This window comes from Gossypium hirsutum, chromosome D02 (assembly GCF_007990345.1).
Source record: "Gossypium hirsutum isolate 1008001.06 chromosome D02, Gossypium_hirsutum_v2.1, whole genome shotgun sequence".
Lineage (NCBI taxonomy): Eukaryota > Viridiplantae > Streptophyta > Magnoliopsida > Malvales > Malvaceae > Gossypium > Gossypium hirsutum.
The window spans coordinates 16,192,341-16,214,686 of record NC_053438.1 but is presented as its reverse complement, the minus strand read 5'-3'; the positions used below and the strand labels follow the sequence as shown (position 1 = coordinate 16,214,686).

The following is a 22,346-nucleotide window of genomic DNA, read 5'->3' as shown; positions in this document are numbered from 1 at the left end:
AAAAATATATTAAATGTAAAATATGATTTTTTTAATAAAAGATATTTTAAAAATAATATGTGAAATTGGTACCAATATAAAATTTTAACACGAATATTTTATGGCATAATTAATAATTCAATTTTAATATAAATATTCAATATGACTAAACAATTCAATAATATAAATAATATAAATAATATAAAATGTGAAATTTAATTTAATAATATAAATAGTAGATATAAATAAAATTATTACTATTTATGTTTAGTGAATTTTTTTTTGGATAATTTTGATTTTTTATTTGAGGGTAAAGGGTGAGAAGTAAAAGTTTAGGGGGAAAATAAAAAGTTTTGGCAAATAAAAATTTGAGGGAAAGTAAATAGGGGGAGTAAAATTTTAGAGGAAAAATATTAAAAAAAAATTGGAGGGGGGAGGGTTTGGGGTAGATGGGAGGTGGGAGGTGGGATGGGAAGGGAATAAAAGTTTTAGGGGAAAAGTGGGATGGAGTAAAAATTTTGGGAGAAAATAAAAGGTTTTGAGGGTTTTTTAGAGTAAAATTTTGAGAAAAAATAAATGGGAGAGTAAAATTTTGGTGGGAAATGGATTTTGGGTAGATTGGGGGGTTTGGAGGGGAGGGGAGTAAAAGTTTTGGGGGGAAAGTGGGAAGGAGTAAAAGTTTTGAGGGAAAAGTAAAAAGGTTTAGGAGTTTGGGGTAAAAATGTAAAATATTATAGTTTGATATTCGAATTATTCGAATTATTCGAGTTATTCGAATTTGGAAACTCAATTCGATTCGAACTCGAAATTCGAAAAAAAAATTCGAGTTGATTCGAATAACTCGATTAACTCGATTCGTTTAACTCGAAATTCAAATTTTTTTTCGATTTTTTCAAGTTGAATCGAGTTTTGCTCACCCCTAATCATGATGCATTTATGCCGCGTGTCACAATATTATTCTGCCAAGTATTCAAAATTTAACGGTATTAAATTTAGGTAGCAATTTAGTTGACAGGAAAAAAAAATCGGTACCAATCTAAAACAAAAATACCATAAGTACCAAGTAGACAAGTTTATATTCTAATTTTACGCTAATTTTAATAATAAGCAAAAATAATTAAAAAATAAAAAATAAACGAAGAGGAAGGGAAAAGAAGCAGTCCGCCTCCGCGCTCAAAACAAAAATCCAGCTCTGCCCCTTAACTTCAATAGATCTCAGCCCTTTCTCTTTTCCCAGCATGTGATTTTCCTTTTCCAAAAAGAAAAAAATTATTTTGTCAACTAATCAAATGGCTTCGATCCGTCGGACTCTTTCGCCGGCATATCATGACCGTTCGTATCAGAATGGCGCCGGGTTCTCCTCTCCCTCTAACAAGTTTTTACCCGACGGTAGCAGTAAACATTTCTCCTCCTCTTCGCATTTACCCTTTTTATTCAACGCCGTAAATATAGTGTACCGCAAAGGGTGGCGGCGGTCTTTCTGCAGGTGTCTCTTCTTTTTTGTAATAGGGTTTGTCTTCGGAATTGCTCCGTTCGGATACTCCGATACCGATGTCCGAGCCAAGGATTTTACTTTCCCCGAACTCAAACCGCCACATGCCAACCTCCGATTCGGCGATCAGATTGTTACTTCTGTTTCATTGAGCGTTAATACGAAATTGTTGGAACCGAAGGAATCGACCGATATAATCGAGCCGTTAAAGCAGTTAATCGTTGTCACGCCGACTTATAATCGGGGATTTCAAGCGTATTTCTTGAACAGGTTAGGGCAAGTTTTGAGGTTAGTGAAGCTGCCGTTGGTTTGGATTGTGGTGGAGGAGAAAGCGGCGTCGCATGAGACGGCCGAGATTTTGAGGAAAACCGGGGTTATGTATCGGCACGTGTTATGTGCGTTCAACTCTAGCAGCTTGAAGGATCCAAGGGTTCATCAAAGAAACGCCGCTTTGGAACATATCGAACGGCATAAGCTCGACGGGATCGTGTTTTTCGCCGACGACGACAATGTCTACACGCTCGAGTTGTTTGAAAGCTTGAGAACTATCAGGTAACTTTAACAAATTAATTTATTCTACAAAATTGGGGTAAAAAATAGGTTTTTGATATGTATTTCTTGGCGTGCAAATAATTGTTCGAGTTGATTCTATTAACAGCTTTGTTTTAATAGGCTATTAGTTAGAGATGGAGGCAGTGGAAAATTAAATTGATTTTGGTTATGTAGTTGGTCATTCACTATCTGTAAATGATTGCCATCACCTAATGTGTTAGGGCTTTTCGTTTGTGAATCAAATCAACCTGTTGTTTCTTTAGTATTTGAGCTACTAGATCTAGTTTCATTGACATCCGAGCAAATAGCTTGAGTTACTAGATCTAGTTTCATTGACATCACCTAATGTGTTAGTATCGGTTGCTTATGATATGTCAATTTAAAACTCTTAGCGTCTGATTAAAAGTTTTCCTTTTCTGAATGGTTAAAGAAGATGTTAATTTTTACATGTTTTTTCTTAGCTTAGAATGATGTAACTTGTTACTTGAAGATTATTGTAAATTGAATTCTGAGTCTATCTTGTTCGTCAGTAGGTTAGAGACTGCAGAGAGCTATTCAATGGTGTAATTATGAAGTAGTTTTTGTGTTCTCCTAATTTTGCTTACACACGGTCATACACCAATCCATAATCTTCATCATCTTCTTTTGTAGCCGTTTCGGAACTTGGCCTGTTGCCATGCTTGCACAAAGCAAAAACAAGGCAATTCTGGAAGGTCCAGTATGCAATGCAAGTCAAGTAATTGGATGGCACACAAATGATAAAAGTAAAAGACTCCGTAGGTTTTATGCTGATATGTCAGGATTTGCTTTCAACAGCTCTATATTGTGGGATTCAAAAAGATGGGCGTGCCCCTTCTCAAACCCAATTCGACAGTTAGACACAGTGAAGGAGGGTTTCCAAGTATGAGTTATGCCATTGTGTTTTATACTTTCACAGTTAAGCTATTATGTAATATCTCTTCCAATGTTGCAGCAAGATTCTTTGATTTGCTTATTGTTTTTTCTATACAGGAAAGCACATATATAGAGCAAGTGGTGGAAGATGAAAGTCAAATGGAAGGTATACCACATGGTTGTTCAAGGATTATGAACTGGCATCTCCATTTAGATACAGACAATCTTTTTTATCCCAAAGGCTGGTTACTAGAGAAGAATCTAGAGGTTATTTTGCCTATTAAGTGATGGAAGCTCATCTCTACAGTTCTTTTTATGCGGAGGGCTTAATTGGGTATGAGATTTTATTCTGCATTTAATGTAAATTCTTCCTTTCTGTAAGCTTAACTTATCAGACAGAGAACCCTTAACGGAAAATTGAAAGACAAAAATACTCATGAATAGATGGTGAAGATAAAACTAATGAAAACGAGTGTTAGATCAGTTATCTCTTGAGCTGTTGCCTCTTTTGAAGTTGATGCAAATCATATTTTTGCCTTGGATTTTATTTTTAGTATAGATATGTATATAGTGTCTGATTGGAGCTATTTTCTTGCCACAGTTCTGCCCATAGTTTCTGCTGGTGGCACAGTAGTTCAAACTTATCTGACCAGATTTGCCATCATCGTCGTCATCATATCGTAGCGTATGCAGATATTCATGTGACATTGGCAAAGAAACAAAAGGTTTGCAGTATTCTTTCTAGAGTTTTGAGTATGAATATTCTTCGGAACAAATTTTGTTCATGTAGAGTTCTGGTGTTTTGGGGGTTTAATTTGGTATTTTTCAGGAGCAGTTTACATACACCACAAAAGGTGGGGTTTGTTGTGGATCCATTGTTTATATACCCTGTACTTAAGCATCGTTGTATGGCGATATCATACTTGTCTGAAGGCAGCATTTTCCTTTAACCTCGTCCTTGTAGGCTCATGATTTCTCTTGTGTTGTTTTGAAGGTATTGTTTTCAGAATTGGGATGCTTGAACAGGTTACATGTTGAGAATTCATTCAATTATTTCAATATATATATATATAAAAAGCCTGGCTTTGCATAATATGGGTAAGAAACTAGAAAGTTATGTGTGGATTGAGGGTGCAAAAGAGTAGGCACTCACAATCGGATCAAATGTTTTATTTGAATGGTTGGTGCCGTACGGTCTTGAATTGTTTAGATGCATAATTAATTATTTGGCCATTTTATCTTTTATTTCACAAACAAACCACGGTAAAATATCACAAATCCCCTTCTACTATATTTTACTCTCGCTACTGAAAAATATGGGTAAATTAACTCCTCTAGGGTAGATGAGCAAAACAGTCCCCTTTAAAATTTAGTGTTTATATATAAGGTACAAGACAATTTTTGCTATTTTATTGGAAGTAAACTAGAAATTTTTTAGTCTAATAGGACTAAAGAGTTAAAAAAATCTTAGTAACAAATTAAAAAAGTTAATTAAGTCCTTTAAAAATTATAAATTATAAACAAATTTTTTATAAAATAAAAATACCGGTTCAATAAAATCTTAGGTTATAAGATTTAAAAAATTTACTTCCAATAAGAATAGGGGTCAAATTGAATAAATGTGTAAAGGTTGAAGGTTGAAGGGTAAATTTGTTATTATACTTTATATATATAAACACGAAATTGTAACATTTGGGGTTAATTTGTCTATTTTTTTCAGTAAAATGACTAAAATGCAATCTAAAATATATTATAAGGAATTTTGTGATTCTTTTACCAAAGAAAGCAACTATTTTTCATGAAAAAACATCCAATTAAGTTTATGATTAATTGTTAAAAAATTCTTATAAAATAATTAAAAATCAATTAAGTATCTAATTAAAAATAAATATTAATTGAGCTTCAATTTAGTCTTTAACATATTTTTTTTCATTGAAGTTTTTGACATGTAGTTAAATGATGATATGACTGATGTGTTATGTAAAAAATATATGACAAATATTGATATTTAAGGCTTAATCATATTTGTAATTATTTTATGAGGGTTTGATTTATTTTTAATTATTTAAATTTAAAAATTAATAAAATATGAACATGTGTCTGTTTTTTTTTACTTTATTAACATAATCGTTAAATTTTAATTCTGTTATTTGATTGTTTTAAATTATATAAAATTAGTTAAATTTCAATTTCAATTTTTATACTATATATAAATTAAAATTTAATCTTTATATTTAATTTTTGATGTAGTATCTTTATATTTATAAACTGATGAGACAATCTAAATTATTTATTCTAATTAAAATGTTGAAGTGAATTTTAAGAATTGTTAACACTATTGAATTTCACCAACAAGTATTGGGTATAATAGTAAGTCACATTGCATCCAAATATGAAATATAAGTTTGAACCTTGGAGATAATATTGTTGGAAAAGAAAGCTACAAATTTTGAACATGAACTATAAAATAGACATGAGAAATACAAAAAAAAAGTCATCGGATTTCTATATTAATTTCAATTCTACCAACTGGGTTTTTTTCAAAATAAAAAAGTCAATTCTATCGAGAACGTGAACCATAAAACGGACATTAAGTGAACGATATTAACAACTGAACTTAACAACGAATTTAACTTCTACTAAGTGAGTTCTTTTTATATTTTAGAATGTCACACTAGTAAATTTAACAAAAAAAATTAACAATATTAACAACTGAACTTAAATTTTTAAATTTCAAAATTATTTGGATCATAAAATGTTCATGAAGAATAAAAAAGAAACCATTAAATTTCTCTATTAAATTTAATTATACCAAATAATTTTTTCCTTTTAAAAATTTTAGAATGTCATTTTTTTAATTTTTAAAATATTACACAAATGTATTTAACCAAAAAAATTTAATGATATTAATTACTTGACTTGACTTGACTTTAATTTTTAATTTTTAAATTTGAAAATTGTTGAATTGGCCTAAAATTACCTAAAGATATTTGTATCATTATGTTTAAGGTATTTGATTGTTTTGGATATATTGTTAAATTCTTCATTTGATTGTTCATTAAAACTTTGCTATTTGTTAAATTCTTTTGAATACTTATAATTATTCCTATGTGATTCGTAGAACCGAGCATTAATTATTTGTAATTCAATTATCTTTTAAAATATATTTATAATTCAATTGATACAAGAAAATAGTATTTAATCATGAACATGAAGCAAAGCAAGGCCCGAATCGGGTAAGGATATCATAGTAAGTAGAGGTATTTATAGGCCAAATCAGGCGTAAACATAATAATAACTTTATACTTGCTCAAATCTAGTCCAACTCAAAATATGTCTAAAACTTATCCAAGTCAGCTCATATTTATAAAAGATTAGTTTAAGTCTATTTTAATCCCGCCCATATTTTTAAAAGAATAGTAATATTTATATTATTTTAATTTAATATTCAATAATTAATAATTTTATATAATTTTTATTTATTAAAATTTTTTATATAGTCATCTTAATATTATTTTAATGTTTACATTAGAATAATATTATATATTTAGTACATATTTATTTTTTTAACATGTTATAAATTACATAATATATAAAAATAACATAGTATTAAGTATTATAAACTTAAAAACTGGTTGGGTCATGATGGATTCAAACATTGAATGTTCAAACCCGAGCCTAACCCATATTTTAAATGAGCCTAATTTTTTTGTCTAATCTCGTTTTTCGAACCTAACATTTTTGCCCAAATCCTCTCGAATTTTGAATAAATGTTCAAACCTGAAAAGATAACCTCCCCATAATTTAAAGAGAGGCAGGAGTTTGGCAAGCACTGGTAGTTGCAGCTACTTGTTGCACGCTTTGGCTATAATACATGCATACATGTCATCAAAATGTACATGATTCGTCATCATTAGGTTAAACATAACACATTTGCTATGGTTTCCCAATCTTCTTGTTTCATAGATTCCATTTCTTTTTAATTTGGCTTGGTTAATTGAAAATTCCATTACTAGTCAAAAAATATTAAATAAATAAATAAATAAATTTTTCCAAAGGTATAGTTATTTGTTTGAGCCAGTCTTGAGCAAGAATTTTTCTCAAATACAAGCTCAAGTGACCTGAATTATTAATTAATAATAACATATATATGTATAAACATAAATATAAAAAATTATTTTATTATCTTTTAAATAGTAAAACTAGCTATCCAACTCAACTGAATTGTTTGATACATGAATTTAATAGCCAATAATCGAGTCTAATCAAACAAACATGAGCAGTCCATTTTCTTTTTTAAATCGCGAATCGATTTTGAGCTTCGAAAACGAAACGTGATCGAGCTTGAGCCGAACTTCAAGTCTCACACTTTGAATGAAAAGCTCATAGTTTCATACGGTTTGAATACAGTTCGGCTCAACCCCAGATAACATCCTTCATACTAAAAACAAACGTGCATATTTTGGCATTTCAATAAATTCTAAGATAGTTTGCCTCTAGAAGATTACGTTCAACTAATAAGACAGCAACCAGCTTAGGAAGTTCTTTAGAGCTGACAAACCTTGCATTGTGTGTAAAGATATCCGCTTTAGTCCTTATATTTCATTGCTTCTTTCTCAAAACCAATAGTCGGAAACTGTTTTGCGTACTCCTCCACTTCTTGTCGGAGCTTAGCGATTTCGGATTGAAAGTTTGTATCCGACTGTAAGGTTGCTACAAAATCCTTCAACTTTGTTCCTGGATTAATCATAGTTCAAGGGAAATATGTGAGCATACTTTCCTTTATTTCAACGTATAAAAATATTGCTGTATAGGTGACAGAGGAAACTGAAAAAATATACCTTCCGTCTGGGCCTTGATTTTCAAGGCTAATTTCACAGCAGCGTCAAAGAAGTCAGCTACCTTCTCGAAATCTTCCTCAATGAAACCCCTAGATGTGAGAGCTGGGGTTCCTGAATCACATTAAAAAAAAGAATTTAAAATCCAAGGGACCTAGCAAACCACCAAAAGAAACAGATGGCGTAATGACCAAAGGTGTGAAGGGTCCCATACCCATGCGGATACCACCAGGAACCATAGCAGACACATCCCCTGGAACAGTGTTTTTATTGGCTGCAATATGAACTGATTCCAATACCTTCTCAACTCTTGAGCCATCAATACCCTGTTGAACACCATTCCAAAAGCGAGGAAGTTATTATTGTTTTATAATTTTATACTTCCATTACCAATTAAATAGTTCAAAAGTGTTTGAAATTGGAAAAGAAAAATCATCACGATCTAAGTACGGACAACATAAAAGGTAAAAGAATTTTCAGTAAATCAGTTTGAGAGGAAAAAGAAGTCAAGAAGCTCATACCTTGTTTCGCAAATTGACCAAGACTAAATGGTTCTCAGTCCCACCAGATACTAGTTCATAGCCGTTCTCCAGCAACCTCTACAAAAGCCGAAAATATAGAATTGCAACATATCACAGTTAAATCACTCAAGAGTAAACACGATAATGCTATTCATAATGTTTCACTTAAGCCAAGTAGTGAACTTGCATCAATGGGAGCTGGATCATTCAGTTTACCTGAGAAAATTTCGAGCAATTACTGAGAACTTGCTCTTGGTAAGCCTTGTACTCGGGTGTTCTGACCTATAAGCACATATGTCAAACTCAAGAAACCTAAAGACTTCTGGTTAACTTGTATCAAGATATTGTATGGCCTGAGCTTGGCATAGTGTGTTTAACTTGCATATACACAAAAATTTTTTTATCAAAGAATACCTGCTTCAATGCAACTGCTAAACCAGCTATGGTGTGATTATGTGGTCCACCTTGAAGACCAGGAAAGACAGCTTGATTAATTTTGTCTTCCAAGTCATACATTACCTGTAGGATGGAACTCAAGAAATTAAATAAGTCACTCTTTCCTTATTTTCCACCCATCAAACTCATAAGAGAGAGAGAGAGAGAGAGAGAGAGAGAGAAACACACCAAAACTTAGAACATACTCACCTCTTTCCCTTGTTTGTTAATCTCTTTGACTCCCTTCCTGAAGAAAATCATAGCACCACGTGGACCACGAAGTGACTTGTGTGTTGTGGTTGTCACAACATCAGCATATTCAAAAGGAGATGGAATAACACCTGCAGCAACCAACCCGCTAATATGTGCCATGTCAGCCAACATAATTGCTTTCTGCTTATCACAGACCTGTCAATAAGCAATTAGAGTCTCTTAGTTTCTTAAAGGTGAGTCAAAATTTCCACTGATATATGACGTCTTCCAACTGCAAGTGAAGGGTGTTTACCTTGCGTATACGAGCATAGTCATAAAGGCGAGCATAAGCACTGGCACCAGCAACTATAAGTTTTGGTCTGAAAAGCACTGCACTTTTTTCTAGCTGCAAACATTTCAATTCATCTAAATCAACTATTCAAAAGAGACTCTCAAGTTTCACCTAAGTCAAGAAAATACTTGTATGCAAGAAAACTTTGTGCAAAGAGATTTTGACACAGATAAGACGTGTAGCTTCCACTCCACTGTTGAATTTCATTTATGAAATATATGCAAGTTCCATACATCAGAAAAATCCAAACAATTCATTGAAATTTATTTTAACTATAAGATATAATTATTTCCTTCGTCAAATTATGCTTAAAAGATACAGCATGTAATAAGTATTCACAAAATGTTCTAGCCATGAATCTCAAAAGGGTTGTGAGAAGTAAGAGAAACATTGATCAGAATGTGCATTCCAGGTTTTGAACTTGATAAAGTTGTCAGTTACACATGTCTAGATTATCCAAAATGCAGACACTCTGTTTCTGAAGATGCATGAAATTTAAGAAAGAGAAATTCACATCTCTACCAACATAGAAGAGAAGAGAAGCGCTACCTGATCATAATCAATATAACCTGTACTCTCGTTCAATCTATATGGCATTGTCTCAAAGAATATTGACACAGCAGATATCTTCTTAGTGTCAGTCTGCATGATGCAAAGAAGAATCAACACTTGAGTTTCAAACACTATAAACACCAGTTGATTGGCCATAAAGTAATGTTACCTGATATGCTATTTCTTTAGAAAATAAATGCAGATAGAAAAAAAAAAAACTAGAATTAACAAGAGAAGACAAAACTATAACCAAGTTCAGCATAAAAGCTTGTGATTGATGGAATTGATAAGCACCTGATAACCATGTGAAAGATGTCCACCATGGGGTAAATCTAGTGCCATAATTCGCTCATGAGGTTTCAACAATGCAGTATAAACCTGAAAGTTAGCAGGAGATCCGGAAAGTGACTGCACATTGACTGCATAATGAAACAGATACAGGATAAGTTATATGCTACCTAGAAAGTAAATATTCTGTACACAGAATCCTTCGCATGCTCAAAATAAAGGGTGAAAACAGATATTTAACTAAATATAGAAAAGGGTTTGCACGATCCATTCACCTCCCCACTTTGCAGGATCCAACCCAAAAGCCTCTAGTGCACGCGTTTGACACAAGGACTCAGCCATGTCAATGTATCTGATCAAATAGAATTAACAACATTAGACAGTGACTTTAACCAATTAATCTATGTTATTCAGACTGACTTAAAGAAAAATGAAGAATCAGAGCAACATAGTTATCAATAATTTATACTAAAAAGTAAAACCACATATAACATCTCTAGCAATGCATCTTATTTTCCAATTCAATCCCCTGAAAATTACAACCAGTCTGAAATCAATTTGTAGATGAACCCACATCCATTTTTAAACTGATATTAGCAGTGAAATAAAATTAACAATATGCAAAATCAAAGTAGATCGTCTTAACTCGTTTCCTCCGTAGTATCTAGCACCAGGATACCCTTCACTGTACTTGTTGGTCATGACAGAGCCCACTGCTTGCATTACCGATAGGGATGTAAAATTCTCTGATGGTATGAGTTCTAGTCCCTATTACACATTAAACAGAAAATAAGAAAAAAAAAACGATTTGATCTCTTAATCAATCAAATACCTGACTGAAGTTATAGAAAAGGAAATAGATTATAAAATAAAAATCAGAAATGCGAAAAAAAGGCTCGAGATTTGAATTAACAATAAAAACACCTTCCATTGCCTAGCTTTCTCCAGTTCGATTATGTTAGCAATTTCAGGATCGATTTCCTCTAGCGGAGCATTCAACTGATGTATCCACTGCACAACCAAACACGTTTTTCCTTTATTTATTTTATTTTTTTGCATAAATCACAATTAAAAAGATCAAAGATCTAAAGCTCCGTTGAAAATAATATTACTAATGACGCTTACATTAGCACGAGCTTTCTCTTTCTCTGCCGCAGCTGTTGACTGCAAATGAAAAAATAAATCAGAAAGAAAGAAAAAAAAATGAAATGAAGTTTAACTAAAGAAGGAATGGAACAAAAAAGAAGGAAAAAGTAGAGATGTAGAACCATATAATAGAGGGAGCTGCCACTGAAGAGAGGTCTGATTGGGGACTTGATGGAGGAAGACAATCTACGAAAGCTCATTGCCACCGCCATTACTCGCGTCTTGGCTCAGCTGTTCCAAGGGGGGAAAAAAAAGTGTTTGAGAGTGGGTTGGTGGAGGACTGAAAATGTTTGTTTGTGTTGGGATTATTATTGATATTATATGTGTAAGTATAGAAGTGCGGGCTGTAATATGTCAGATCCAAGTTTGTTCGGGCAGGACGGGGTTGGTTGGTTGGTTGCTTTGCTTCTGCGGTGTAACGTCACACTCTCAATCTATAGAATATGGGTTAATATGATATTTTTTTTCCCTTTTACTTCAAATTTACAATTATTCTTGTATTTAATTTTTTTTTCAAGTTTTTTTTTTATACTTGAATGTGATGATTAGATTAGTTTTATACCCGAATTTAGTTTTTCTTAAGATTTAAATACATAATACAATTTTATAGTATTATATCATCAAACTTTTATTATTGTGAAAAAAGTGTAAGTATCAAAATGAACTCAATTGTTATATTGAAGGATGAGCAAAACTCGATTCGATTTAAAAATTTTAAAAAAAAATTGAATTTTGAGTTAATTGAATCGAGTTATTCGGGTCAACTCAAATAACAAACCCTTCAATTCTTGTCAATTTTGGAAATATCTTAACAAAAATTAAAAAAAATCAAAATATTTTTTTAAAATTCAAAATATTTATAAAAATTTCAAAAAAAATTTTTTTTTTTAATTATAAAAAAATTCTAAACAATATATAAAGAAAGTTGAAATTTTAAAAAATGTTAATTAATGATTTAATTTTATCATACTAAATTATCTTCTTCTTCTTCAAACTTTTTCTAATATGGAGCTAATTATAATGTAACAAGATTTGAATGTAATATATTTAATTTTTTTAATTTAACCCAAACAATTTCACTCGACTCAATTTTAAAAAGAAATCAAATCGAGTTAGAATGATAAAATATGACTCGATTAACTCTAATTTTTTTCCACTCGATTCGATTAAACGCTCACTCCTAACTGCGAATTAAATTAACTCGAAATTTTTCAACTCAAAAACTCAAAATTATATTTTAAAAATTGAGAACGGTAGTAGTAGGTGACTGGATCTAAACGTTGTGGTTGGAAATCTATAAAAGGTGGCCAAACTAATCAGAGAACAAAGTCTGGTTCATTATCACAATATAGTTATTCCTTTTTAGTGTATTTGAAATGGAGCAATTAAATTGAATTTTGTATTTTTGGTATAATTCAAAACTTCCCATATCCTTATCCAAAACATTAAAAATCATGCAGCCCTTTTGCATATTTTATCTTACATGCTGCCTTACAGTTAAATATTACTTACAGAATACCATTTGTGATACAAATACACAAATTCTCTTCATTTTTCTTTAATATCTTTTTTCTTTTAAAATAGAATATTGGACGATTTGAGTAACCAAACCGTCTCTCTCCAACAAGCCCATTAGATGTCATCCTGTCTACCATCCCAAACTACTTCCAGCTTCTATTCTAAACAGTCTCCACCGTAGGGACAGAATCACACTCGACAACTACATTTAGCTGGTTGGGACATCATTACTCTCCTTAAACATAGGGGGTGTTAGATATACCCCAAAAAAAAATCAAGCCCTCTTCGCTAAGTTGGGTGGGAGACTGATGCATGAGGACTCAAACTCGTATAGCTAAACACTTTCTGAACCCCAACAATTCACAATTTGTAATGAATACTTCTAATCACTGAGCTCCTTGCCAAAGATTACTACTTTACTCACCTCAAGGATCAATTGGGTTGTTCGCAATGGTAGGATGGTCTGGATTAGGAACAGGCCCGCTTAACCAGGAGGAAGGTAGCTGGAATTTCAGCCAAGTTAGAGAAAATGGGAGGAATCTGGTAATACATTGTTTTTCTGTGTTTATCCCACGAGATTTCATGGCCGCTTCTCGCTTGCAAGTGTGTATTTATTAGCCCTAAAAGACTGAACCACAATTCTCATTTGTGGTAGCTCATTTGGAAAGCTAAGCTCTCTCTGAAACTTGAGATATTCCTTTGGAAATGTGGCCTCAATGTGGTCTCCACCAAGTCGTTCCTCTGACATAGGAAGCTAACGACGAAAGACTCGTGTCCTCAGTGTTTATCTGCTCAGGAAGATATACAACACCTATTTAAGGATTGTCAGTTAACTCCTCGTGTTTTGAGAGGGAATTTTTGCTTCTACCAAAGTCCCAATCATTTTTTATGTTGAATGGGTAGACTAGACAGTAGATAATAACTTTGCTAAGGTCTGGTCTGTAAAACCAAGGATCTATTAGAAGTTGTTATTTGCCTTTACCCTATGGAAAATTTGGATCACCCGCAACGCCCTAATACTTGGAGATGATTGCCCAAAAGAACATAGTCCTAAAAGAGTTTTTCGCTATCTCTAGCGGTAAATGAAATACATCTACCCGAGTTTGTTGCTGTGTCTTGAAAACCACCTCCAAAGAACTGGTTTAAACTTAATACCGATGAAGCTTCTCTAGAAAACCTTAATAGAGTGAGTGCTGAGGATCTCATAAAAAACCATTTTGGGAATTAAGTAATTGGAGGATATCTGCATATCCAAAGAACAACAAATGTTGAGGCCGAATTATAGGCATTGAAGGGCAGATTAAATTTGGCGAGGGACCTAAATATTACTCATAGAAATAGAAGTGAATGCCACTACCATTAAACATTTTACGTCTACTGATACAATTTCTAATATCCACTAATCTTTTTTGATCACCGAGTGCGTAGTGTGACTTCTAGGTCATTAAAGCAATAATTGTACAAATGCTTTAACATGTGTTGGAAGCAATTCTCAACTCGGTCTTTTAGCAGCTCATAGTTCACAAATTATTTTGTTTATGTAAGACTCTTTTAGTTGTTTAACCTCCATATTAGCTAGTGATATGCAAAAGAGTGTATTGTATCGAACAATTTAGTAATTTCCTTTTAATGACATCTAGTTCCTTTAATTGATTAAAAAAAACATACTACAAAGCCATTAGAAAAAGTACTTACCATTAGTATTATATTATTTACCAGGTTCACCTTTAGGAATGTGGTAGGGTAAAAAAAAAAAGGTTTTGACAAACAGGGAAGGAAAAATTACCAAAGGTAGAAATTTGAAGCTTCAGCTCATACATCCGGTGTAGGGTTCTCTTAAAACAGGTAATCTCATGCAAAAGTACAAAAACACAAGAAGGAATAGGAGGAGAAAACCTCGTATATTGATGAAGGCAACTATGATATCTGTACATACAAAGACAGTTCTTTTTAAAAAATTTACCATCCAAGACCTAGTCGACACAATGGTCATATTGGCAAAAATGATCAGTTCTCGGCAATTAGAGCCGAGCCATCACCATTTGAGAAAGAAACTACATTGCTTTGTGTAGTAGGGATAGCAGTTCCAGAATTTGAGTCATTTGTTTCACATTCTCCCTATATCATGAAATAAAAGGCAAAGCAAAGCCACGTTTATGTTTTACAAAGTGCAAGGGATAATAATTTAGATCAAGAAACCTAACAAGTTTAGGTGCTAAGGAACACACCTGTTGAACAGGAACTAGGGAGAGATCCTGAGTTTTCTTGGGAATATCCCTCAAAGTTCCCTGCATGAAGTACAATTCTTTCAAACTCGACATATGTAGCTTGCTGAATGTTCAGCAGATGAACTATCAAAACTAAAAAGCAAATAATAATAAATCTCATAAAGAGACAGCAGAGTGCAGACAGAACTTAGAGGCAAGAATCAAAATTGAATAGGTAAACAATGGGAGAGGGTTTAGTGGGAGGGAATGCATTGTGTCCCCTCTTACATCCCCAGACTTTTCCATACCCCATCCCAGACAGAAAAAAGAGTTCTTATCCCTGTCCTGTCAGTCTCCTTAAACGTTATAACAGCACAATACTTTTTGTGATAGAGAACTTGTGCACATGGCAATTAAACTTTTCAATCGGAATATTAATTGCAATCATCCCAATAGATAAAATCTTCAAGGAGCAATTTAAAGTGATTCACTCATCTAAAACTACCCAATATATGAAAACAACCGCGATTACACATGTAGCAGCAAATTTTCTCAATGGTAAACAAGAACCATGGACAAAATGAAGATATGTGAAGTGTAAATCACAGTAGAGACACCTACCTTGTTTGCCCAAAAAAGTCCACATGCGTTGCATAGAGACCTTGGACCAGATGGACCACGTCGCATCATTGGAGTGGACTTTGAGCTAATGCCACAGTGTGTACATCTGGACAAGTGAGAAAATGACATTACTCCATAACTACGATTATTATAGCATATATTGATATTTTACCAGGAAATGTAAATGTTATGCTAATTCCAGATTAAGAAGATGAATGAGAAATCGAGATGTATGAACAGAAGTAAAAATAAAACATATTTACCAGATCTTCGCAGAAAGAAAATGCAAAGAATAACAGACTAGAAGATGGTAGAAAACTCACATGCCATCAGCTAGGTTATCATCCTCCTGGGAAGAACCCCAGCTGTGAGCTCCTTCGGACTTCTTGGCAGATGTAAATTGACCCTTATTACGCTGCATCCTAATGCACTCAAAAAAATCAGAAGCAAGAACTTACTAAATATGGAATAAAGAAAAATTTGTCAACAAGGACAGATCATCTCTAATGAGTTTTCTAGGCCCCCATTTCGGTTTAATAAAGCACACTAAGATAAGATATTAAGAATTCAATTCCATCAACTAACTATATGCATGTTCTTTTTCTAAATTATGCTTTTAACCATTGGTAGAAATGTAAACTTCCCTAGAAGGATAAAAAGGGCATCCTCTCTCATTTGTCTGTGTTGTTCTATTACCTAGAGCAGCCAATTAAACCTGGAGGAAAAATAGTATTCTACACTATCGTTTGATTTCTTCAATATCTTTTCCCTTCAGTAAGACCCTTATTGCACTTCAATCATTTCTTGTACATAAGTATGTCAAACTGAAAAGATAGTTTAAAGTGACAACCAGTTAAAGTTAAACTTGCCTGACTGCTACAGTTCAGACTTCTTGTTTCCACTTTAGAAAATAAATCCCCAATATTTTTGGATACAAGAAGCTATTAGTGAATTGAAATTGCATTATTGTACAGCATCCTCACTATAGATGACGGAATTACAAATATGAGTTCATAAAGGTTCCAGAATTGAAAATTTATGCCAAAATCTTCCAATTTAAAAAGCACCGCATAAACTTATAATCGGTTTTAAAAAAAGTGACATGATTAGACATGCCAGATCAATGCTTATTCGGTTATTCCCTGTGGATATTATGCTCTATCACATTTTTCTGCTTGAATTGATAATTTTGTAGCAAAATGAAATATGCTAAGGTCAGTCACAAGCACCAAGAAATTAATTATTAAACTTGGTAATACCAAATGGGTTGAAAAATATCCTTACACAGTCCAGTGTTCTAAGACATATTCACTTGTAACACTGATTTGTTAGTCTATCAGTTATGTTTTTACTCCCTAGGTCCTTAAGAGTTTTTCTAACAATTTTATGGTATATTAGGCCTTATAAGAGTATAGGACTTTATAATATCTCATTAGCACAATTCCTAAAATCTTATCTAGCTGGGCTGCTACCAGTCTGCAATATCCTTATTTATCACAATTTAGAATTGGATGATAATTTATATTTATAGTCTACTAAAGCACAGCAAACTCTTTATAAAGATCCTTGGTTTATAACAATGAGCGAATAGATTCAGAAAAACAGATAAACTAATCTAAAGTTAATCATGTATTCGGTAATAATAAAGAAAAAATTGGCTCAGATTCAAATGCAATGATTATGTTAAATAACATATAAAACGGAACAACATAACTTGCAGAAATACAAAATTTATGGAAAAGGTCATATGCTTCACCCATCCAGCATAGCCAATCTATTTCTCAGAGTTTAATAAACCATAACCTTCTTAAAATCCTATTTCTCAGTAATTCCTCAAACCTCAAAAGCCCATTAATACTAGTTCTCAGGGTTAAGTTTCTAGCCTCAATTGCAAGAACAACATATTGAATATCAAAGTTGAAAATAACTGTATTTAGGGAAGGAAAATGCACACCTAAGAGCAACTTCTTGACGAACACTATACCGGACTTTCTTATCAAAGCATCGCTCTTTTCTCTTCTGACGAAATCTATCTAAAGAGGCTGCTCTATGCGGTTGGTTAGATCCTCTCGGAAAGTCCAAAACAACCTAAAAGGAACAAGGAATAGATAAACTAAAAATTAAAAAGAAAAATAAATTCAAATTCTAGATTAAACAAATTTAAGAGAATTACCCTTTGGTTCTGAGCTGACATTTCAACACCATGGGGACCTGAAGTCAGTTCACTTCCACCCAAAAGTAATAACACCGCATGGAACTGCAAACAGTACGACCAAAATGAAAATCATTACGATGTGCATTTCATTGGGGGGATAATATAGAAACACGAAAGGTCAAAAGTATGATATTGAAGTTGCATTTTTCGGTTTGATAACTTGAAGTAAGAGGAAAAGCAATCACATCTTTCTACAATTTAAGCCAACGATTTTTGGTTCTTCAAAAATCAAACCATTCAGCAAACCCTAATTGGCCTAACTGAGAAAAAGTTGTTAAGAGAAAAAGAAAAAATGTAATATACCTTCTCGGGAGTAATAGCATCGAAAACATAGACCTGGCCACGAAAGGAAAGAGTGAGTTGGCTGGCACCGTCGACACGTTGAACGATGGCTAAGTCAGAGGGGGTGGAAGTGACATAGAGGGGATCGGCGGAGACGTCATCGACTCCGACGCCGTCGTCAAGAGGATGAGCATCGTAACTAACGCTATCGGCCGGTGCTGAGGCAGAAACATCGTTGTCGGCGATCGAGGCAGGGATGTTCATGGGCTGAGACTGTCCGTACATTGAGGAAATTGAGGATGTGGAAGCATTACAGTGAAACAAAGGGGAAAAGGGGGGGGAATAATAGGGACAAAAAAAGAATTAACCCTAATTAATCCAATTAAGTAATTAATGATGAGGAATGAGAAAATAAAAGAAAAGTACTTGCGTTTTATTAGGTTTGTTGTGGGAGATATATGTGACGTCAGAAATGGTGTCTAAGTTAAAAAGAGGAGTGTTGTTGGTCCGACCGACACCAATGAGAAAGTGGGGCCAGAACGAGACGATGTCATTTTAAAGGCCTTTGCCCATTCTAATTTCCATGTCCCATTCGAGTGTGGTCTATCACAATGCCAAGCTCCTTTAAAATTTTTTTTCCAAAGCATGCAAATTTTATGAACTCTAAATCAATGTTAAATTAGGTAAATTTTATCTGAAAGAAATATGCTTGAAAAATAAGCGAGTATGCTGTATTTGGAGATAGAAAGGAAAATGCATCTTACAGAATATGCTGAATTTTTTTTTTTTTTGCGATTGGAAATTAAAAGTTTGTAAATATATTTTTTTCTGTGTTTGAGATAAACATTGTTATAGTTTTAAAGTATGCTTAAATTTACGATGATGTCGTGGAGCTGGGTGATCTACGAATTTCATCTACCATGTGAGTATGGAGCCATCAACCGAAGAGCCAAATCGAATTGTAACTCAAGGTCTCAATTGACAGTGATTATACGGTCTCGGGTTGAAGTGTAACTAGGTCTTCAAGTTTACAAAAGTTATGCTGTCAAATGATGGAGCATAACTAAGGCCCTAGTTGACAATGGTTATGCGGGCACAACAACTAGTTTTTCCTCGTCAGAGGAGGATGCTTTATAAAACCCATACAAAAGTCAAAAAAGAAAAATCTAGTGACGTTTTAGTATAATCAAGTAATTCATTTTATCCATCTCCACCGAAAACGATGAGCCCATTACTATAACCTGTGACAGAATTGGAGTATAACATGTTTTAGTAACAGGGTCACCGCCTTCGATTGAAATGGACAAAACGAATTACTTGATTATATTGGAAGGCACTTGTGTTTTTCGTCTTTGACTTTTTTATGAATTTTATAAAGCATCCACTTCCAACTAGGAGAAACTCGTTGTTGTGCCCGTATAACCACCATCAATTGGGGCCCTAGTGATGCTCCATCCTTTGACAATATAACCTTTATAAACTTGAAGCCTTAGTTACACTTCAACCCGAGACCGTATAATCACCGTCAACTTGGACCTTGAGTTGCAATGCGATCCCGACTTTTCAGGTGATGGCTCCATATTCACATGACAAGTGAAAATTGTAGGTTATCGAGCTCCACGACATCACCGTGAACCCAAACACAACTTAAAACTATGACTAAGTTTTCCTTAAAGAAAAAAGAGAAATAAATTTGTAAACTCGAAAATTTCAACACGCAAGAAAAAGAAAAAAAATAATTTAAACGAGATAGAGATATGATGGAGTAAAGGGATAGGAACGGTCATTTATATAGGTGATGGGGTAGGAATAAAAAAAGGAAAATTTTAATTTTATCTAAGGAATCCCAAGTTGCAGTGTATGAAATTTATCCCAAGAATCCGAGGTTGTAGTGGGCTCAGAGGCAGAAGCAATCAAGTTAGGGTTAGAGTGAAAACATTTATTACAACGTAAATTAAAATTTAACAAACTAAAGAATTAAGCATTTGAGAAATATTACAAATAACATAATCATCGGTGTCTTGAATGTGTGCTATAACCGAGTGTTCGTCAGGTACGACTAAGGTTCTGTCGAACAATTTAGGTTGGCGACTCCTCATCTTCTTCGTCTTCATCTTCACGTGCACCTCGATGTTGATTTCCATATTCATTTCCTTCGTGGTTAACTATGTCTGGGTTCTGGCCGCCCATTTTACATCCCTCTTGTATGAATAGGTAGTTGCGAGGATGACCCACCTCGGTAGAACAACGATGTTGGGGGTGTTTGTGACACTATCGACAGATAACTATATGGTGTCTCATAACCTGATTGCAGTGATTAAGGTGGCAATTGTCTGCAATACCGAACATGTTGGTGTTGTTGGCGACATTAGCATGTAATATGGTGTTATTGGTGGCAGTCGTGTGAATATACACTTGGAGAAAATGTTGATACAATGACTGATGGTGCGTGCTGTGGTGCTTGTGTATAATAAACTGGGTTAGAAACAAAAATATATTAACTATATTGACTGGGAGGTTGCACAATAATTGAGTCCTCGTATGGAGCTGAAGCAGATGTTGATCCTCCCGGGGCATGTTCTCCCTACCTAGAATTGACGGGCTCTTGTCTTGGCCTCCTACGATGACATTGCCTACTCCTTTCTGCAATCGACAGTAGATACGACTTGCTGTTATGCCTAAACCAATCCATGTAATCCAGAGATGTCGCCAACTCCGGTGTGAGAAATGGTTTACGCGTTGGCAAATAATCGTACGTACATTGCCACATCTTGATATGCTTATTGTGGAATATTAGCCAATCTTCCTTTAGTCTCCCCCAGAAGTCAATCTTGTACAGGTCATCGAGCTCCTAGGGTGGTGGCGAAATATGTTGCATACACCCAAACTGCTGCATCACTCGGTCGAATTTGTGCATCTTGACCGTTGCAAAAAATTATCAGTGGCACTTTAACATGCCAAATGTTGTAGTTGGCCAAATATTTGGTCGGGATGCATTCTTGAATTTTTGGATCCGCATATGGCATTTATACAAACTGTAGTATGAATTTATAAATTTTAGCATGTGCATTTAATTTCAAATGATGGGATCAATATTATAGAACTTAGAAATCCATAAACTAACCTCCTCTTTGATTTGTTGATCTAAATCTAGTCGGATATCCTCGAGCTCGATCAGTATACCTGTATGTCTCGTGAGATTGTTCCACCTATTCAAATAATATGTTATTTCACAATTATAACAGTGAAAAATTATAACGATAATGATATTATCAAATGAATTTTACCTTATTACAAGTGAGAATTCATAAGCGAGGACTACTCGGGGTGTAAAAATGGTATTCGATACCATGCCCACGATTGAAAAAGGAGCATGCAACAGTTGATTTTAACTTTTTCTGGTTTCATCACTCGACACATTTATCGGTACAATGTCACCAACACCTATGATCCCCAACTAAGTCGTCCCATTTCTTTCAAGTCGGCTAGTAGTAGTAGCCACCTTAAATGTACCAGATTTCGAAATTTATTTGACATAAATAGAGCCCTGATCAACCTTAAGAGGAATTCGCTCGCGAATTATTCTTTTTCAACGTCACTCGTGGAAGCCTTGATAGCTTTGAAGTTGTCCTCCAACCATCCCATCTTGATCCGACTATTCCTAAATTTGTTCAACACCTTCCTTAGTAGTTGCTCACATGTTACACTCTAATCGACACTCGCCATTGGCCCCGTAACGACTTCCCCATTGATCAGTAGACCAAGTTGTAAACTAACGTCCTCGAATGTAATTGTACACTAATCGTAAGGAAGATGGAATCTGTGTGTCTCCGGTCTCCATCTTTCCACTAAAGCACTTATAAGTGAGGGATCCAATTTAGTCCCCCCGAGCATGCGAGCCACGTATAAGAATCTCGCGTCTCGCAAGTGTCCATAAATGACATCTGATGCACCTCAACTAAATTTGTGTATGTACGTCTCTAAAATTCAATCTTCGGCCTAAGTATATAAACATAAAAAAATTAATAATGTTAACAACATAATAATTAACTATTTAAAATTAAATAATTTAATAATATTTTCTTACCATTTGTAATTGAACGCTGAAGATGTGCTTGCTTTCCAAATGAATAAACTAATTTGCCATTTTACAAATTACAAGGATTAAAATATAATAAAAAAGAATAAGACTCAGATAAATATTTTTTAAAAAATAATTGAGAATTGAGTATTGAATTGAAAAGAAGAAAGTTTGGAGAGAT

General features: G+C 33.8%; 3 protein-coding genes across 4 annotated transcripts; 1 reads left to right on the top strand and 2 right to left on the bottom strand.

Moving 5' to 3' along the window:
* Positions 1-1,028: 1,028 nt before the first annotated feature.
* Positions 1,029-3,926, top strand: LOC107910341 (probable beta-1,4-xylosyltransferase IRX9H). Of its 2 annotated transcripts, XR_001687601.2 has the most exons (5): positions 1,029-2,023; positions 2,675-2,924; positions 3,035-3,251; positions 3,519-3,642; positions 3,747-3,926. XR_001687601.2 is itself a non-coding variant. In XM_016838163.2 (4 exons), the coding sequence occupies exons 1-3, from the start codon at positions 1,269-1,271 to the stop codon at positions 3,203-3,205; spliced, it is 1,176 nt and encodes a 391-aa protein (XP_016693652.1). In that variant the 5' UTR covers positions 1,029-1,268; the 3' UTR covers positions 3,206-3,251; positions 3,519-3,926. The 2 variants fall into 2 exon arrangements, 1 of the variants encoding a protein (XP_016693652.1); XM_016838163.2 differs by having other exon boundaries at positions 3,519-3,926.
* A 3,146-nt stretch (positions 3,927-7,072) lies between these two features.
* LOC107910342 (serine hydroxymethyltransferase 2, mitochondrial) lies at positions 7,073-11,636 on the bottom strand. The gene is made up of 15 exons (XM_016838164.2): positions 11,364-11,636; positions 11,221-11,259; positions 11,020-11,106; positions 10,742-10,863; positions 10,371-10,447; positions 10,102-10,226; positions 9,805-9,897; positions 9,217-9,309; positions 8,922-9,119; positions 8,691-8,795; positions 8,493-8,558; positions 8,277-8,354; positions 7,970-8,081; positions 7,759-7,869; positions 7,073-7,654 (listed from the first exon to the last, which is right to left on the bottom strand). The coding sequence occupies exons 1-15, from the start codon at positions 11,451-11,453 to the stop codon at positions 7,506-7,508; spliced, it is 1,545 nt and encodes a 514-aa protein (XP_016693653.1). The 5' UTR covers positions 11,454-11,636; the 3' UTR covers positions 7,073-7,505.
* A 3,007-nt stretch (positions 11,637-14,643) lies between these two features.
* LOC107910343 (GATA transcription factor 25) lies at positions 14,644-18,507 on the bottom strand. Its single transcript, XM_041088502.1, has 7 exons — positions 18,106-18,507; positions 17,761-17,844; positions 17,542-17,675; positions 15,911-16,009; positions 15,588-15,693; positions 14,988-15,047; positions 14,644-14,877 (listed from the first exon to the last, which is right to left on the bottom strand). The coding sequence occupies exons 1-7, from the start codon at positions 18,367-18,369 to the stop codon at positions 14,767-14,769; spliced, it is 858 nt and encodes a 285-aa protein (XP_040944436.1). The 5' UTR covers positions 18,370-18,507; the 3' UTR covers positions 14,644-14,766.
* Between the last annotated feature and the right edge of the window lie 3,839 nt (positions 18,508-22,346).

Excerpts from the sequence above, each read along its gene's own strand:
- LOC107910341 (XM_016838163.2), top strand. The coding sequence starts at position 1,269 with ATGGCTTCGATCCGTCGGACTCTTTCGCCGGCATATCATGACCGTTCG. Across the intron at positions 2,024-2,674 it reads GAAAGCTTGAGAACTATCAG|CCGTTTCGGAACTTGGCCTG; the intron begins GTAACTTTAACA and ends CTTCTTTTGTAG. Across the intron at positions 2,925-3,034 it reads CAGTGAAGGAGGGTTTCCAA|GAAAGCACATATATAGAGCA; the intron begins GTATGAGTTATG and ends TTTTCTATACAG.
- LOC107910342 (XM_016838164.2), bottom strand. The coding sequence starts at position 11,453 with ATGGCGGTGGCAATGAGCTTTCGTAGATTGTCTTCCTCCATCAAGTCC. Across the intron at positions 10,227-10,370 it reads GGATCCTGCAAAGTGGGGAG|TCAATGTGCAGTCACTTTCC; the intron begins GTGAATGGATCG and ends TTCATTATGCAG. Across the intron at positions 9,310-9,804 it reads GTTATATTGATTATGATCAG|CTAGAAAAAAGTGCAGTGCT; the intron begins GTAGCGCTTCTC and ends AAATGTTTGCAG.
- LOC107910343 (XM_041088502.1), bottom strand. The coding sequence starts at position 18,369 with ATGTACGGACAGTCTCAGCCCATGAACATCCCTGCCTCGATCGCCGAC. Across the intron at positions 15,694-15,910 it reads GATAACCTAGCTGATGGCAT|ATGTACACACTGTGGCATTA; the intron begins GTGAGTTTTCTA and ends TCACTTGTCCAG. Across the intron at positions 15,048-15,587 it reads GACTTTTTTGGGCAAACAAG|GGAACTTTGAGGGATATTCC; the intron begins GTAGGTGTCTCT and ends TACTTCATGCAG.